The sequence below is a fragment of the Lissotriton helveticus genome, chromosome 7 (genome assembly GCF_964261635.1).
Source record: "Lissotriton helveticus chromosome 7, aLisHel1.1, whole genome shotgun sequence".
Taxonomy (NCBI): domain Eukaryota; kingdom Metazoa; phylum Chordata; class Amphibia; order Caudata; family Salamandridae; genus Lissotriton; species Lissotriton helveticus.
In genome coordinates this window covers 834,507,574-834,527,067 of record NC_136068.1, presented here as the reverse complement: position 1 = coordinate 834,527,067, position 19,494 = coordinate 834,507,574, and the positions used below count along the sequence as shown (strand labels likewise).

Below are 19,494 nucleotides of genomic sequence, written 5' to 3'. Positions count from 1 at the left end.
CGGCCAAGTCCTTGGGTCTCTCGACCCAGCGCCAGCAAACTGGTTCGTTTCGCTCCTTTCGTGGCCAAGGAAGGGGCGGTCCCACACGTGCTGCCAGCCACGCGCCGCAACACATTTCTCAACGCGGTGGCGGCCGTGGAGTCCGCCGTGGAGGCGGTCGGGGACAACGGCGAGGTCAGACCACACCTCCCCCCGCAGCATTGGCCTCCAAATCCTCCTAGTCCGTGCTTTCAGGCCCATGTGACGCCAGTGGGTGGCAGGGTTCGCCATCACCACTCCCGCTGGCGCGCAATCACATCGGACAGGTGGGTGCTGCAGCTCGTCCGAAGGGGCTACTCCCTCCCCTTCGAGACCACTCCTCCAGCCATGCCACCGCAGAACCACCGTGTGTCGGGGGACCACTTGACACTTCTGCAGGAGGAAGTTACGGCCCTCTTGGCCAAGGGGGCCGTCGAGCGCGTTCCTGGGCCAGAAGTAGGGCGTGGTTGCTATTCCCACTACTTTCTGGTACCCAAGAAAGACAAAGGGGGCCTACGTCCTATCTTGGATCTACGGAACGTCAACGGCTTCCTCCGGAAGGAGAAGTTCAAGATGTTGACTTTGGCTCAGGTCTTGGCTGCTCTAGACCCGCTAGACTGGATGGTAGCGTTGGACTTGCAGGATGCGTATTTTCACATCCCCGTCCTGCCGGCCCACCGGCGTTACCTGCGGTTCACGGTAGGCCACGAGCACTTTCAGTTTATCGTGCTCCCATTCGGCCTTACCAGCGCCCCACAGGTGTTCACAAAGGTGATGGCGGTGGTCGCAGCCCATCTGCGCCGGTTGGGAGTTTCAGTCTTCCCCTACCTGGACGACTGGTTGTTGAAGGCGGGCTCGCCCCAGACAGTCGTCCACCACCTTCAGATGACGGCAGACCTCCTGCACGAGCTGGGGTTTTCCATCAATGTGCCGAAATCACACCTGTGTCCCTCTCAAAAGCTCCTTTTCATCGGAGCGGTTCTCGACTCGGCGCAGTTTCGGGTTTATCCTCCGGAACGGCGAGTCCGGGATATACAGGCTTTGATTCCCATCTTTCAGCCGTTATCCCGGGTTTCGGTCAGGTTGACGCTGCGGCTGCTGGGGCTGTTGGCTTCCTGCATCCTTCTGGTGCATCATGCCCGGTGGCGGATGCGGGCTCTGCAGTGGGACCTGAAGTTTCAGTGGGCCCAGCATCAGGGCAACTTGTCCGACCATGTCTTGATCTCGGAGGGCACTGCGAGACAACTGCAGTGGTGGCTTACGGACCGCGATTGGGTCAGAGGCAGATCCCTCTCCCTTCCCCAACCGGAGCACGTGGTTGTGACGGACGCGTCCCTCCAGGGCTGGGGAGGCCACTTGGGAGAGGCGGAGATCAGAGGCATCTGGTCTCCGGCGGGGTCCCGGCTCCATATAAACCTGTTGGAGCTGCAGGCGATCCGTCTAGCACTGAAGGCATTCCTCCCCTTTGTCAACGGGAGTGTAGTGCAGGTGTTCACGGACAACACCACCGCCATGTGGTACTGCAACAAGCAGGGCGGAGTGGGGTCGTGGACCCTTTGCCAGGAGGCTCTGCGTCTCTGGCAATGGCTGGAACGTCAGAGCGTGACTCTGACGGTTCAACACCTGGCAGGTTCTCTGAACGCCAGGGCGGACATACTCAGCCGTCGGTGCTCGGTGGATCACGAATGGCGTCTGAACTCGGACGTGGGGAAAGGCCTCTTTCTGCAATGGGGAGTGCCTTGGTTAGATCTATTCGCCACAGAAGAGAACGCGCAATGTCATCAGTTCTGCGCGTTGGAGTTTCCAAGACGGCACTCGCACGGCGACGCCTTTCGGCGTGCGTGGAGTTGCGGTCTATTGTACGCCTTTCCGCCTATACCACTTCTGCCCAGAGTGCTGAAGAAGATCAGGCGCGACCGGGCCCAAGTTATCCTTGTGGCTCCGGACTGGGCTCGAAGGTACTGGTATCCCGAGCTACTCAGCATGTCAGTCGGTCCCTCGATCCGCCTGCCCCTTCTGGAGGACCTTCTGTCGCAGCAGCAGGGGACGGTCCTCCACCCGAACCTGTCCAGTCTCCACCTCCATGCGTGGAGATTGAGCGGCGACAGTTGAGGCCATTTGACTTGCCTCCTGAAGTTTGTGATGTGATTCTGGCAGCCAGGCGTCCCTCCACAAAGTCGGTATACGCCTGCCGGTGGAACAGATTTGTGGCATGGTGCACAGCAAAGGCTGTGGACCCTCTTTCTGCCCCTCTCTCCGAGGTTCTCCTCTTTCTTCTCTCTCTTGCCCAGCAGGGCTCTGCTCTGGGCACTATCAAGGGCTACCTTTCTGCCCTTTCGGCCTTTCTAAGGCTGCCTGATCAACCTTCTTTGTTCAAGTCCCCTATTGTAACGAGATTCTTGAAAGGCATCACGCACATGTATCCACCTGTTCCGTTTGTGATGCCTCAGTGGCACTTGAACCTGGTTCTGACCTTCTTGATGTGTGCTCCCTTTGAGCCACTTCATTCCTGTCCTCTCCGTCTCCTGACTTTAAAGACGGCCTTCCTGGTTGCCATCACCTCTGCCAGGAGAGTGAGTGAGCTCCAGGCTCTTTCTGTCAAACCTCCTTTCATGTCCATTCATCCAGACAAGGTGGTTCTGAGAACTAGACCTTCTTTCCTGCCCTAAGTAGTCGCTGCTTTTCACATCGGGCAGTCCATCACCTTACCCTCCTTCTTCCCGCCTCCGCATCCTTCAAAGGATGAAGAGCGGCTCCATCGTCTGGACTCAAAACGTGCGCTATCATTTTATATGGATCGCACTCGCCAGTTCCGGGTGGATGACCAACTGTTTGTTGGCTACGTGGGTGCGAAGAAGGGACGGGCGGTGCATAAACGGACCATCTCTAGGTGGGTCGTCCTGTGCATCAAAGCGTGCTACTCTTTGGCTCGGAAGGAGCCTCCTGTTGGGCTGAGGGCCCATTCCACTCGGGCCACGGCGGCTCCTACTGCCCTGGGCCGGGGAGTCCCCTTGCAGGACATTTGTCAGGCGGCTACGTGGGCCTCGCTGCACACGTTTGCAAGGCACTACTGCCTGGACAGTCAAGTCCGGAGGGATGGCTTCTTTGGCCGTTCTGTCCTCCAGGACTTTCTGGTGTAAGCTGTATTGGTTCGCAGACCCACCACCGGGGTTGGTATTGCTGGGGTATCTATTCTAAGGTAAGGAATCTAATACTAACCTGTTTCTTTCAGATGAACAAGTTACTTACCTTCGGTAAGAAACAGTAGTTAGTATTAGATTCCTTACCGCCCCACCCATCCTCCCCGTTCTGCGAACTGATACATGGGGTTAAGGTCATCCCCTTCAGGGCCCTAGTTTTGCATGGCACCAGTGTTGGTTCTTACATGGCTCTGTGTGTTCTGACGCGGAAAAGCTGTGTGCAAAGAACTGACGTCAGCGCGCGGAGGCGACGTCTATATACTCCAGCGACGTCAGCACGACGCCGACGACGGACGCGGAGCCGCAGGGGACGCCTGCAGACGACGCCTACCGACGCGCAGGGGTACTGCTACGCAAAAGTTTCCGGATCCAGACTGACGCCTGGGGATATTCTAAGGTAAGGAATCTAATACTAACTACTGTTTCTTACAGATATATCGTTACCGAAGGTAAGTAACTTGTTCGTTACTATGTGTCTATATATAAGGTAGGTATAGGGATACTATACCCAAGCAAGGGTTGGTGGTTACACAACCTTGCCCCAGCTGAGTGATCAGCCAGTTGTCAATTTAGGTGGCCAGCCAGGGGTGGCTTAATACATGCTGCAGCCGCTGGTAGGCCTTGGATGCACCTATGCCCTGGGTACCTATAGTACACTGTACAGGGGCTCATAAGGTGACCCAATTCCCAATTGGAGATGTACCTAAGGTACATGGAGTCCATTTTACAGAGAGAGCAGATAGCCTGGGGTCCTGAATAGCAGGATCCCAGGCCAACTAAGTCGAAAACCAGCTAAACACTAGGCAAAAAATCTGGTGTAACCATAGTCAGGTATCCACCTTCCTACAATGTTTAAAAGGACACTTTTAGAAAGTTGGTATTTTCCTATCCTAGCTATTTGGTGCCTGTTCCTGGGTCACATGACTGGGTGAAGTTGGACTTTAATTCCTCCTAGATAGTCATACAATAGATGGATTAGGTGTGCCTGAATGGGCATGTCTGGACGGATGGGCGGAGCTGGGTACAGCACCACTTGCAAATCAGTAGGCTGTGCCCTGCCTTCACACACAGGTCACCACTGCATTTTTCACGCAGCCAGCCTGGGAGACAGGAAACGTCAAGCACTTCAACAGGAATCGTCAAGAAACTTCTCCCCAGTTATAAATATGGGACCCTCAGTCCTACTCTTCAGTTCACTTTCTGGACATGCATAATGATCTCCAAGGACTGCTTGCTTCTGTGGGATGCTGTTTACGTCATAGGACTGCTTTGCTGCACCTGGAAAGACTGCTTTGCTACACCTAAAAAGACTGCTTTGCTGCCTGATGCCAGCTTTGAATACTCTGAGGCCTGCCTTGCTACTTTAGCCCTGTTCCACTTCTTAAACCCAGGGATACCAGAGTGAGTCCATGGGCTAGTTAGCTGGCCTCCTGATCAGCCTCAGTGACAGAAAAGGCTCCAGCCATCTTGAACCCACACCTGGACCCAGCCTGAGTGAGCCTTAATCCGCCAAGTGGTGCACCTCTAGTCCTACCACCTTGATGGTGGTGTTAAAGATGTCTAGAGAGCCAAACTCCTAGTCAGAACTTGAGACTAAGGTGTTTTTGGGCTAAAAACTGCCCTGAGAAGCGCTATGAGATCAGGACCAACCTGCTCTTCTATCTGCTCAAAGTGCATCGCCGATTGCCTGGACTTCAAGGCAGCTCCTGCTGTTCCCTGTAGCCAATAATCCTGTTCAAGCGGTCCTTCGCAGAAGGGGTATCCAGCCTTGTGAAGCACTTGGCGGCTACAGCCTCTTCCTGCTGAAGCTTTACGACTTCCAAAAGTCAGAATGTGGAATTAGTCACATTGACCTTGTCCAGCAGCTCCCCGACGATGACCCCTCCTCCTCAGACATCACCTACAGTCTTGCCACGCTGAACTTCGAATGTCTCAGAATATTTTTTATGAAATTGCTTCTAAGCCCGAAAGTGAGCACCAGGTGGGCCCAATCCACTCTTTGTAACCGTCTTGCACTCACTTTCGGTCATATTTTTTTTACTTTGACCCAATCACAATTGACTAGGGGCCAGATGTATCAAGGTAAACTGCGATCACAAATGCTGAATTTCACAGAATTTCAGTGTTTGCGAACGTAATTTAGCTGTGTGCAATGCAGGTAAGTAAAAACCTGCTCGCAAAATAAGGAATCGCAAAATTTGCGATTCCCTATTTTGCGCAAACATTTAGAGAATCGCAATTTGTGATTCCCTAAATGCTATTAAAGTATCCATCGCAAATTGCGATTTTGCTGTAAGGAATCACAAATTACCACCAACTTCAGGTTGGAGGTAAATTGCGATTTCTTTGAAAAATGCAATTTCATGCATTTCTCAAAGTGCCATGTGGCACACATACATGCCCTTAGGGCATGCATGTGCGCCACATGTGCACACATGCACATTTCAGGAGTGCTACAGGGTGTCCTTTAGGAACCCTTGCAGCCTTGAAATTGCATGCGCAATTTGCGAGTACCTCTTGGGTACTCGCAAATTACGTACGCAATTACCATTCATTGCTATGGGCCTATTGGCCCATATGAATGAATATGAAGCCATTCCTTATTTGTGACTCGCAGTTTGCAAGTCGCAAATAAGGAATGCATAGGTATCGCTAAATATTAGCAGAGTTCTACACACATTGTATTTTGCGAGTCAATAGTGAATCGGTAAAATTCGCTATTATAGACTCGGAAATTGTAATGTTCATACATCTGGCCCTAGATGTCTGCTGTTGGCGCTTTCTTTTAGGTGCAAATTTTTACCTTAAATTAAAAAAACATACCTTTTCTACTGATTTGATTGTCATTTTGATGTCAAATCATTTATTAAAATGTAGGATTTTTTTTTTTGTTTTTTCACTTTACTACTGTTTGTGTGCTGCCTAAATACTTTGCACATTGGCACAAAAGCAGCCAGGCTTAATTTAGAGACAATCTACCAGAGGTTAAGCACTGGTTAATTGGTGACGTTTGTGGTTCACCTTGACAGATTGTGGCTGTTGGTTGAGCAGGGTTAACACTCCACCCAACCAACAACACAGTTTCTCTGCCGCAGGTACTCTCTGCGTTCAGTTTTTCAAGCTGCCTACATTGGCAGATATTTTGGGGTACTTGCTCTCCAGATAATCAGTGAGCCAACTGGCAACCTGCTGATTCCTACTCGAGTTATTTGTGACATTTTCCGCAAAGGGATGTTATTAGAAATTGATTTACAGTTAATAGCCATAATGAGTTTAAGGTCTCACTAGTGATACAAATCTTTTTCGATGTCTGCTGATCTGTTCCGTTTTCTGCATCTGTTGGCAAATTAATTGTTTTGAAACTCCAGACTGATAAGATTTACATAATTGTACACTGAGAACAGTTTTATGCAAAGAAAGAAAGCATAGGTTTAATATAAGTGTGCATTTTGTAACACTGGCAGATCGAAAAAGCTGTCTGTACCTGCCTCGGTTGTTTCCAGAATCATGGGAAGAGGTGGCTGTAATATCTCTGCAATTCAGGATGTAACTGGCGCACATATTGATGTGGACAAGCAAAAAGATAAGAATGGTGAACGAATGATCACAATAAGGCAAGTAAGATGTAAACCTTTTTTTGAATGTAAGGTAAACTCACATACGCTTGTTTAATATTTTTGCGCACGTTGATATAGTTCCCAGTATAGATTTACTAAAATGTCATCTTAATTTAAAATAGTACCTCTAAAGAAATTTAGAGCAGCCATATCTTGGCCTTTCTTAAAGGCTGTTTTTTGCACTCTATGGATCCTGTGTTTCTCCAGCATAAGACTGACATGCTTGTATCATGACCCTTGTGAAATTGGGAGTTCCTATTTACGTTATATATCGCATTTACCTTTATGCAAATATTAGTTTATTTTTAAAGTTTACTTATTTGCACATTCACCTCTTTGTAAACTGTCCAAACATCACCCAAGAGGTAAATGTGCTCTGCACTCCACTCTTCCTACATGCCACTATGAATTCAGATTTGTACTAATTATACTGTGTGAGGAAGTCCTGTTGCAGAGCTCTCCTTCATCAGTTCATTTAAATCAAAATCTTAATTTCGGATGGATAACCCTTCCTTAATATTTGACTTGTTCTTAGGTGCCAAAACATGTGAAGGCCTCGAAACCGTTAATCCAGCAATGCCATCCAGAATGACTTTACCTGTGCAGGGGTTGGCTCATGGACCTGACCAATCCCATGTTACCTTTTTCAATGTTTTTGTCCTGTCTGAGAATAGAAGAACCTTGAAAAGACATTGAGACTGATCAGTCTGAAAATCATGACTGTTTCCACAGGTATTCTGTGTTTTTTGTGGGAGGATCTCTTTGGAGATCTGTTCCCTGTGCCTTTGAGATGCATAGGAGAGGAGCAGTTGGCGGCTCCAGTGTTGCATCCCAATATTAAACTCATAATGCAGATATCTTGTGGGCCTAACAAGGGCAATTTCTTGTGGCATGTGTGTCCTTATTTGACCTAGTCATTGTCAACATGAGGAATTTCATTGGTGAAGGATTAAGAGCTGTGGCCCAGCTCTGGTACCATTGAGCCTATCCTTTGCAAACTACAAGATGAGATTGACGCCCAACAAAATCACTTGATGACACTTCCCCACATGGGCCTGATTCTCGCCCGACCTCTTTGGGCTGTCCACATGTCAGCTGTCCTTCGAGGAAACCTTGGACATGCCACCTCCACTCAAGCAGTGCAAGAAGATGGACAAGGCTAGTAATCCTTTGCTCGTCACTCTACCACCACCTCACCCTGCTCCAAAGCGCTCACCTTCACCACCCACTTCTCCAGGTGCGTCCCCCAACCTTCCCTGTACATCTCGAGAATCACTTCACTCAGACACTCCTCGGCAGGGCGATCCCTGAGACTCCTCTATGATGTTAACCCACTGGGGAGAAACAATGTACAACTGTGTTATCCCCGTGCACTCAACTTTCTCTTATATGATGCTCTACTGAGATAATAAATGTTCAGGTTGGCGCCACATCCGACGCACGTAGTCAAACCGTGCCTTATCAACAGTAAACGTAGAGTGGGAAGGGTCACCTCTCACAAGGATGTGCGCACAAGTACAGTTGAAACCTGATGGTATGCTTATACGGAGAAGAGTGTTGTCCGGTCCGGATACCCCTGACGAAGGGTCTCTATCATTGACCCGAAATGCATTGGGTATTGTGAAGGATTGGAACGAATGATTAAAGCATCGTAAGATTATCATTATGAAAGTCATGATCGTTGGAATAAAATTTGAATGAAATCATTGGAATAAGATTCGTTACTATTGGAGAAAAATGAGTATGAACTGTTAAGAAACCATCAGGTTTCAACTGTACTTGTGCGCACATCCTTGTGAGAGGTGACCCTTCCCACTCTACGTTTACCCACTGGGGAGCACAGATCCCAACCTGTACCCTTCCTATCCCTCTACTCCTAATAACTCCATGCCCTACCATGAACTCATTGGTAAGACTGCCTGTGTCACACCCCTGACAGCTTTCAAGACACAGTCTGCGCTATGGTCATCACACCCAGGATGTACTAGAAATACAACGCTTCCCCAATGGACTTCCTTTACATTCATGCCCTACATTCATGCCCAGCTCCCACCTGACTCCCAGGTTGTTCCATAATCCTGTAAAAGGGCCAACTCAGTGGTTACTGGTGATGCCCCTCCACCAGCTAAAGATAGCAAACAGATAGATGCTGTTTGTAAGAGGATAGCTGTGCAATCGGCCAACCATTGGTAGATTGTCAGTCTGTTGAGTTTCTCTCCAGATATGACAGCACCCACTGGGATGAGATGGGGTAGGCTATAAGATAGTTACTGAGGGTAGGCAGATCTCCCAACACCATCATCTGCTGTGCATTAGATGCTGTAGACACAGCTTCAAAAGGCGGAGGTCAACTCCAGTGTCCTTCTGGACAGGCATGCGTGGCTCCGTATCTCCAGCATCTGATAGAGACTACTAGCCGCAGATTCCTTCACGTAGAATTACTCCCAGGCGTGATACTTGGTCCGAAAACCTTTTTGCCACAGTATCTCTGCTCGCAGGGTGCGGTACGACATCGCCCAGGCATCGTCCACACACGTGGCGTCAGCGAGGTCACATAAGACACGCCCAGGCGCGCATGCAGCAGTTTTTTCCTTTTCCACGTGCAACGCGGATCCGGCCCTTGCTACGGGCCTGTTTCGGGCCCTTTTTTCTCCATTTCTGTTGGTAGGAACAGTGTGCGAATGCCTTATGGCTTCAAAACGTGTACGTTTTGTGGGCGTCTTATTTCGGCGACGGACCCGCACCTCATTTGTATGTGGTGTTTGGGGGAGGATCACCGCACCACTGACTGTGAGGCCTGTCAACAGTTGAAGCTGAAGTCCCCCCGCATGAAACTTCTCTTGGCGCGTCTCTCCAGGTCGGCGTCCTCACCTCGGTCTGCTTCGGCGGACGGCTTCACGTACAGCCGTGGTCGTCGTCCTCGCCATTCTCCGATGTCACGTGAGCATCGCTCCCTGTTGGGTAAGTGTCGCAGTTTGTCCCCGGGGACTGGTTTCCGGCCTGCTGGGGACGTGGACTCTCCACGGGTGATGCGGCACCGCGTGTCGTCCTATCCACCGTTTACCGGTGTTGGGGCACCGAGAGTCCAAATAGAGACATACGCGGCGGCTTTGCAGGCCTCGCTGGCGTCTCCCCCTCCTGGTGCGTCAGCGGACCCCTCGCCTTGCGCAGGGCCCTCCGCAGCGCTGCCGGTGGCTCCGGCCCCGGCGCCGACCGGTTCGGATCCAGGCTTGGAGAATGTGGTGCTGTTGGGGTGCGGCTCCTCCGAGGCACCTCCTTCAGGCCACGGCATCTCTGCCTCGCCGCATACTCCTGTGGGAGTCCCTGTGGTGTCGCGGGAGGTCGCCGGGGCTCGGGTCGCATCCCCGAGCCCCTCTCGGTCCTTTGATAAGGTGGTCCTGTCTAAGGCCGATGTCACTACAGCGCCGGCAGCAGCTGGACCATGCAGAGCCACAGGGGTCAGTGAACCCTCCTCGTCACGCTCTGTGTCGAAGCTGGGTGAGGACCACTCGTCCCTCTCCGGGCCACTCTCGTCCCTCCCCACAGTTGGCTGCCTCGTTGGAGAGTCAGAGGTTGGATCTTTCCTGGCACCACCACGTGGGTTGCTGAGCGATCTCAGCCTCATTCTGGGCGGCCGCTGGCGGAGGGCTTTGTGTCACTCCCCAGGCCCGTCTCATTCCCCCATGCAGGTGGCTATCTCGGCGGGGGTCGGCGCCGGTTTGACTCCAGCTCCACTCTGGTCTCTGGTGTGGGATGACTTGGAGGATCCTGGTCCGACGCCGGATGGTGCCGACAACCTGCCTCAGCGCAGGGGTTGTTGCGTGGATTCGTCTTCGGACGCTCCTTCTCCGGAGGCAGGCTGTATATTGGTGTCGTCTTCCCCGGAGACTGATCGCCGTGTGGTGCCTTTTTCACCGCGTCGAAGGGCGGCTCCCCGCCCTTCCTGAGGCAGAGGTGTTTGTCGGAGGATCGGCAGGTCCCTCATTCTTCAGCTCCTTCTGACTTCCAAGTCTGGCCCTTGCCCGTCCCGCTTGGCCTCGGGGACGGCCCCCTTAGTTTGCAGCCGTCTCCCACTGAGGAGCTGTTTTCCCCACCGCGGGGCCGTGCGGAGGCGGGTGCGGCCTTTGCTCACCTGGTGTCCACAGCTGTGGGCACCTTATCCGGGTCCGCTGGCGACTCATGCACAGGTGCAAGAGTTTCTTGCTAACATGGACCGCCTCTTTAGGCCTCGGGCTCCCGCCGGTGTACCCTCGGGCCCCGTGTCAGGATCCTGTCGGCGCTGCCGGTGGATCCGGCTCCGGCGCCACAGGATCCTGCGCAGATGGCTCCGGCAACGGAGCCACAAGATCCAAAGCTGCCGGCTCCGGCCCCAGCGCCACTCTCGTCTCCGCCCTCGGCGCAGCAGTGGGTGTCTTTTGTCCCGCCCCAGCCCAGGTTTGAGGACAATTTTGTTCCGGCCTGGGATCCGCAATGGGACGCGACGCCCGTCCGGCGCCGTTCCTGACGCCGTTTGTTCCTTCCCCGGTCCCTGCCCTGCCACCGCAGTCTCTACCACGGGCAGCAGAGGTGGAGGACGATTGGGAGGGGTCTGATGACCCTCTTGCTTGTCAGTGTGACTCTGAGCAGGACTGGGCCGACGACTTAGAAGAGGTCGGCGACCTTGATGTCTCTTCTGACCCGGGGTTTGCCTCTCCCCCGCCTACCCTGGAGGAGGGCGCCTCTTATACGATGGTGCTCTGTCGGGCAGCTGAGTTCCTCCACCTTGATCTCCCTACGGTGGCCCTCAAACTAATCTCCGCACTGAGGTGCTCCAGACGGCGTACACTTCGTCAGACCCCCTACTGCCATTTAATGAAGCCCTCACTGATGTCTTGTTTGGCAATTCGTCACGACTGGCCACGGGGCCCCCTATGGATAAAAACGTCGTAAGGCGTCCTCGCCCGGCGACCCTGCTTTTCTGAGCACTCATCCTACGCCCGAGAGTCTGGTCATCCAAGCTAAGACATCCCAGAGTGCATTTCCCACAGCTCCACTGGATAAGGACTCTAAGAAGCTGGAGCAGTTATGCAAGCGGTTGTTCTCCTCGGCCAGCTTAGGGCTGCGGTCGGTGAACACCGCATGCCTCTTGGGCCGCTATTCCGATGCGGTGTGGGATATGGTTGCACAGGTGTTGCCTCGGTGTTCTGAGGAGGTTCAAGCTGTACTGTCTCTGGCTGTTGCCGAGGGTAAGGATGCCGCTAAATTTGCCATTCGGTGTAGGCTGGAAACAGAAGACTCTTTAGGGAGAGCAATCTTCACAAGAGTGGCCTTGCGTCGCCATGCTTGGCTGAAGTCCAATGGGTTTTCGGGAGATGTCCAGAGTTAGCTCATTGACATGCCCTTTGATGGTACTCGCCTCTTTGGCGATAAGGCAGACAGTGCTCTGGAGCGTTTCAAGGACTCTCGGGCTACAGTCAAGTCCTTAGGTCTCTCCACCACACGCCCGGCCACGTCTACCTTTCTTTCCTTTTGTGGCCAAGGAAGAGGTGCCCCTGCATGCTCCTTCAGCCAGAAGCCTGCGCAAAACCAAAATCAGCGCAGCCGTGGGCGTGGAGCCGCCTTGGCGGCACAGGTGGACAGCGGACGGGTCAGTCCACCTCCGCTCCTGCAGCATCCGCCTCAAAGCCTTCCTAGCCCGAGCTTTGGGGTGCACCCCACGCCTGTGGGAGGCAGGATTTAACGTCAGCTCCCCCTCTGGCGTTCGGTCACAGGTGGGTGCTGCAAATTGTCCGAAGGGGTTACCCCCTCCCCTTCGAGTCTACCTCTCCCAGCCATGCCACCTCAGTTTCACCGCATGTCGGGGATCACTTTGCCCTTCTCCAGCAGGAAGTTGCGGCCCTCCTGGCCAAGAGGGCCATCGAGCGCGTTCCTGGTTCAGAAGTAGGGCGTGGTTGTGGTTCCCACTACTTTCTAGTCCCCCAGAAGGACAAAGGGGGCCTGCGTCCCATTTTGGACCTCTGTACCGTCAATAGCTTCCTCTGGAAGTTCAAGATACGGACTCAGGTCTTGGCTGCCATCGACCCTGGAGACTGGATAGTAGCGTTGGCTCCGCGTTAGTCATTGGCGTCATGGTTACCGGGATGACAATGCGGCAGCTACTTAGACACCACCCTCGCGCGCTGACGTCAGTTCTTTCTTTGTCCGCGACTGCCAGCGCAGATCCAAAGGGAGCGGTACCTCCAGTCACTTGTTGACTGACTTTTTGTGACTTTTGTCAACACTGTTTTTGGGTCTTCAACTCCTGGTGCATGTTAGGGATGCCTGGTTTCAAGGCTTGTGGTTCCTGCCGACGGTTGATGTCGGTGACGGATCCGCACCGCGTGTGCCTGTGGTGCCTGGAACACAACCACGATCCCAAGTCGTGGTCCGACTGCTGGACCGCAGGAGTGTGATCTACTTTGACCTCGGTAAACAAATTGGGGACCCACTGGACTGTGCACAGTGTAATTCTTTTTAGTGCACTATATAGAAAGCCTTCTTTCTACAGTACTGCAGAGTTCCTCACCACCGTGCATGCCACTCCTTGCAGCTTGATTAAATAAGGCCATCTACAACAGTTACAGGAAGAAACAGAAGTGCTTCCCACCAATGGTACGATCTACCTGGTGCCCCATTACTAGTGAAACAAAGGAATCTATTCCCTGTATTTTCTCCCAAAAAAAGATAGATTTGTTCATCTAATCCTAGATCCTCCATCCTTTGCTGTTGTTGTACTTAGTACAGTTAAGGTTTTGAAACTACAGCTGCCTACACTAGGCAGCAAGCTTGCTTTTCTGACTGAAATGTTGGTAACTGGCTTTTCATCTTGAGACCTTTTATCATCTTTCACTTAAGCCTTGACAGATATTCTGGTTACTGCGTGAGCAACGCCCCCACTTCACTGGAAACCCTTGTAGTGTAGGCTCCAGACAGCAAAGTGAATCTGAATGCCTTTCCCACTGCTCCTCTTATAAAGCCACCTAAAAGGAATCTAAACTCATATATACGCTTGACATGAGGGTGTTCTCCACCAGCTTTGCTTTACACTGTTTGAATGTAGTCTCTGCTGGACAGATATGTCCAGACAGTCTGGATGGCGACCAAGATCTTGCCTGCTCTCCCCAAGGAGATTCAAAATAATTTTGCCCATGCAGTGCATGATGGACAGGATGCTGCTAAGTACGTTTTGCGGCCGGACAGACCTCACATTGTGAAGGCTGTGGTATTGGCAGTGGCATGGTTATTTATCGTCACATTAAATGCGTGCCACAGCCTTCTCCACGGATGTACAGGCATCACTCATGAACATGCCCTTTGATACCCAGACTTGGGTCTCTTGCACAATGTCACTGGAACCAAGCAATACCTGGCTAATGAGTCCATAACAAGGGCAATACCGATCCTAGGTTGCTTGTGTTCTGGTTCGGTGAGGACCTGTCCTGGCAGTTCGGGCTGGACTGTTCCCATGAGGAGCGTGTTCAAGGCTGATGTGTGTATGTCCCGGTCCAAAATGTTACCTGGAGCAATTGCCAGTGGTTAAAGTGCACACATCCCTCCTATCACCTTTTGTATGTTTCATATACTTTATACTCTGTGCGATCACTTTAGGTAACTAGGCAAGCACACTGTGGATTAGCATATCCACCAAAAAGAGCATTGCCTATTCTGATAGAGAATTCTAAACGCAGATTAGTCACCTTGTGATTTTTCACAGGTGCCAGACTGGATCCAGAAGATATTCATAGCACCTCCCTTATGCTTAGGTAGGTGACATCACGCATCTCCGCATTGGGTCTTTCCTGTCCTTGAAGTGATGTGGGGGCCACTATATCCTTGCTACCTCTGTGCGCTGATATCAGTTCCTTTCTTTTCATGCCTTCTGACATGGATCCGTATGTCGCTTCCTTGAGTCAGTGAGACTTGTTAGTTTTTTCCATTAAAATTTTGCAATGTGCAAGAGCCATGTCCTGTCATAAAACTACAGGATTTATACTGTGAAAGCTGCTGCGGCAATTTGAGATCGGTGACAGACGCACACAAGTTCTGTCTCTGGTGTCAGGCTCCAAAGCGGGACTCATCAATGTATGGCAAGTGCTCCAAGATGACTCCCCAAAGCCATCCGCAACCACAAAGTCAAGCTGGACTTCGCTTAACATCGATGAAAGTCAAAGGCAGCCCAGTCCTGGTTGGGGGTACGTTCCCGAGGCTGATCTTGTGACTGGTCAGACTAAAAATTGAGATAGTCAGGTAAGTCCAAAAATAGTGAAAAACACAAGTCCAAACATGGCTCTCACTCGTCCCTCCACTCCCATCACTCGTTGTCGTGCAATGCCTCAGGGACATCGAGGCCAAGTGTTTTGGTCCCCCAACCATTGAATTGCTTCCGACCCTCACGTGTCTCCGACAAGACTTTCCAGGTCCTGCAACAACGCCACCACAGCTTTGAGAATTTAAAGAGGCTGTAGACCAATTTGATAACCACCCAGACTTGTCTGGCGTGCCTTCGGTTCCCATAGTTCCGAGAAGGCCTTCAGTCAGATTACCGCTGTTGGGTCCACCCTTAATGCGACTGTGCCAGTTGCCCCAAAGTAGCTCTCGGCTTGAGGCTGATGCACTTTATGGCATTCCAATTCTGAGCGTTGACTCTGAGGTCAGCCTAAAGCAACCTCTACCAACAGTGCACCAAGCTCACCTCCAGCCCCATTCTAACTCCAAATCATTCCCTTGGTGCCATCATCAATTCAGAGACGACTATGACCATTCTAGTCATGTTTATTTGACAAAAACGTATTTCTGGATTTGCAGGATGCCGGTGTAATGAATACCTCCCCGGACACTCACCTCTCCAAATTGTAAGTGGCAGAATTCTTGGACCTCACACTTCCCACCAGTGAGTTAAGAATTAAAGTTCTGGCTGAAGTGCTTCATCCTGGACAAACTAACCACGAGCCGCTATTTCCATTCAATGAGGCCCTTACAGATACAGTTTTGGGCATGTGAGTGTAGGAGAGTGGGGTCTGCAATCCCATGGCCACCCCAGATTTTAGCTTTTTGCTTCACTGGTTTACGACTTTCCCTGGCTGTGGGCCTGCTAATCAGACCCACAGCTTAGCTGTTCTCTCTCTAAATTACAACCATGTACCTTAGGTGCATTTTACCAATTGGTACTGGGCCACCTTATCAGTCCCTGTACAGCATACCTTAGGTATCCAGGGCATAGGTGTACCCAGGGCCTACCCGTGGCTGAAGCATGTATTATGCCACCCCTGGCTGGCCACCCAAACAGACACAACTAGCTGCACGACAGCTGGGGCAAGGTGGTGTAAACACCCTTTGCTTTAGATATAGTATTCCTATATCTAACCCTAAAATGGACACATATATTCCTATCAGTCACTCCTATGGCAGGCCTTATCAATCCTGAAGGCAGAGTGCTTGGAATTATGTGAGATGGTGCTCTGGCATGAGCTGAGCCCGTTTGCAGCTTGCGGAACCAAGTCCAAATAGCTGTTCCATGATAACGCTATACCATATACTCTTAAGTGCATTATAATCCTCGCGGTTAAATGCTAACTTTGGTATAGCATTATCAAAACATGTCGAGTAAGGTGTCATACGAATTGGAATACTAACCCCTCGCCAATTCTGGCGACGGGGTTAGCATTCCACCCTTCTAGAGGGACACGACGTGTGTAACTGTGAACCCCGGTTAAAGTCAGACATAGCCTCAGCTCCACAAAATGGATGCTGTCACCGAGACACCAGTCTGCCCTCCTGCTGCTGGGAGTCCTTCCAGCAACGGAGGCATGGACAAAGGGTTTCCTGTCAGGGGCGGTGCTAGCACCATCCCAGACAGGATTTTGTGTATCCCAGGTAGGCAGGGCTGAAAGGAAGGTGACTGCAAGTGGCACCCCGGTGCTCACTGTGCATATGCCAGCTCAAACCAGTTCCTGGGGCACACCAGCCCCTGAGCTAGGGAGAGACCGGACAAAGGAGAGGGGTGTAACCACCCCCCTCCTAGTCCCACCCATAGGGCAGGACTTAGTCGCGTGCCAGCCCCTTTTCTTAGGATAAAGGTAGGAGCAGGCCCCCTTCCCAAATTAGATAATCTTGAAACTACTTTCCACGAAAGGAACTCTTGACTCTTCTGAAGACTCTCCCTTGTGGCTAAGGAGTAGCCACCCTGCACCAGCAGGCACCATCGAAGCTCTTGCGGTTTGCTGTAAGTCCATCCTCCGGATCAAGACTGCCCAGCTCGACGAGACCCGGATTCCCTGCCATCTCTGACCTCTACCTACATCATCCAGCCCAGCTGAGATTCGTGGGTGTGACGAGACCCGTGGGACCGGCCATCTTCAAGACCTGCACGACGCTTCAACAGCACGACTCCCGAGAGACCCTCGAGTAAGTGCATTGGGGTTTGAGAAGCCCTAACCCTAAGCAGCTCCAGCACCGAAGTCCAGCCCCCCCAGCATCCACGAGATCTGCGTGGGGCCCTTCTGCTTCTTTGCTGCTTGCCACGTTGTCCGGTCACTTGCCCGTTGGCTAGTGACCCTCTTGACGACGTACCACGACGTTTTCACCGCTGGTCTAGGTCCCCTAGACTGGCCCTTGTTTCTTGTCCAACAAGAAGTGCCCTGGACCCTCCTGGTCCACTCCAGACGCCATCTTGACTCCACCGCGTGGGCTTGCCTTTGCCAAGGTTTTGTTGCTCAAATCCTGAGTCCAGCATCGCCGACAGCCGACAGCCTCGTGGGACAGCTCGCACCTCCAGCCTGGTCGCCGACAACGCCTCCTAGCCCGTGTGACTGCAGAGTCCAGCGTCGCCCACTCACCTGGTCGAGGTGACTTCATCCGGTGCCATCCTGGTGCCCACATAATCACTGGCTAGTGATTAAGAACTGAGTCCCCTCTGCTTTCAGGTCGTCTCCTTCACTGATCCAGCCTTGGATCACACCGAACATCTTCACTGGTCGCCTGCCAGCAACTTCTTCTTTCAGGCTCCATAGACTTCAACGAGGATTCCCGACGTCACTTGAACCCTATGCAGCCGCGGCCCCCGGGCTAGGTAACTTGAGTATCTCGGTACTCCAGCACAGGTTCACTATCCAAGTGTCCAGATCCTTTGTCGTTTTCAGTCTATCTAGTCGGATTCCTCCGGAAACAGTAACTTTAGAAACGCTAGCATCCATAGACTTCTTCCCGCATCCCGTGTGAGAGTGCACACTCTGCACCCGATCTCCCTAGGCCTCCTGCTCCTAACCTTAGGGTTCAGTAGTGTATTCCTAGCGATCCTGAAGCCTCTGGATCTTGTTACTTACCTGCTAGTATTTCGCATTCCACTTTTTGTGTATATGGTTTTTCGTGCCCCTCGGGCATTTGTGTAAATTGTGCAACTTGAAGTATTTTCATAAGAGTTTTGTATTGTGCTTAGCTCCCTGACTCATAAAGAGTTCAGGGTAGAACTGTTATTAATAAATATCCTATATTTTTATAACAACTTGTGTGGTGTCCTTTCACTTGGTGTTCAAGGGGTATATGTGATGGTAAAACAGCTGGCTTAACACGCCCTCTAGAGTTTAGCCTGAAGACTGCTCGTGTCCATGCTACTAGGATAGCTGGTCTGAAAGGTTGACTTACAACCAATCATCAATAAGGGTTGTTTGGTATGATACAAAGTGATCACTAGAATAGTGAGCACTATATATCAGGCCAACTTCTCACAGTGAGCACAACCAGGATTTTGACCTCCAGTCAACAGGCAGATCACAAAGCAGCACAGGCCTGCTCCGAGGGACCCTGCCTTCCTCCTCTAACATACATCACCAGAATGCCTAGTGCTGCAGGTCTCCACCAGCCATTTGAACCCAATATGTTTAAGACTACACCACCAGACAGTCAAAATGCAAGGAGGCCTTCGCCAAAAGGATGAAACCTTAGGCCAGCATTGCCCTCACGTTCATCTGCTGCCTCCTGGGGTGATGCACTCACGCTTTGAGACACAGTTATAGATGTTTTGCTCAAAGTCCCAGGCGATATAAGGTCAAACCTCCAATGCATTATTCAAGATGGACAAGCCACGAAGTACTCCATTCGATTGGGCCTGGACATGACCAACTGTCTGAGTTGGTCAGTCAGCACCAGCATGGTTCTTAGGTGCCAGCCTTGGATTTGTTCTACTGGATTCTTGAGTGACGCCCAACAGTTGCTGATTTGATATATCCTTTGCAGGGCTCAAAAAATCCCCAAAATGGTACTAGTCCTGCAAGACTAGTACCTTAAAAAATTTCCTCGACCTAACTGCAACCTACTTGAGCTCCGTCTCTGAAAGCGGAGCAAATGTGACAAGATAACAAGATTTAAAGGCATCTTTATTGCTAATTAACTTTGTGAGCAATAAAAATGCCTTTAAATCTTGTTATCTTGTCACATTTGCTCCGTTTTCACAGACAGAGGACAAAAGTTGGTTTGCTTTCCTACTCGCCAGAAAGGGCGAGTAGGACCTAAAAACAGCTCGACCTTGTTAAATTTAGCTCGACTATGCGAGCGGTCGAGTGGAATTTTCGAGCCCTGCTTTGATGCGACCCGTCTGTATGGAGGCAAGGCAGACTCGGCCATAGAGCATTTTAAAGACAGTAGAG

At 51.5% G+C, this 19,494-nt stretch overlaps 1 protein-coding gene across 1 annotated transcript in view; it reads left to right on the top strand.

Annotated features, from left to right (window-relative positions):
* The window catches only part of ANKHD1 (ankyrin repeat and KH domain containing 1), a 1,380,661-nt gene that overhangs the window by 1,144,329 nt on the left and 216,838 nt on the right, over nucleotides 1–19,494 (top strand). The window contains exon 28 of the mRNA XM_078653327.1: nucleotides 6,683–6,832. Coding sequence (XP_078509453.1) covers nucleotides 6,683–6,832 — 150 coding nt within the window. The remainder of the gene's footprint in view (nucleotides 1–6,682; nucleotides 6,833–19,494) is intronic.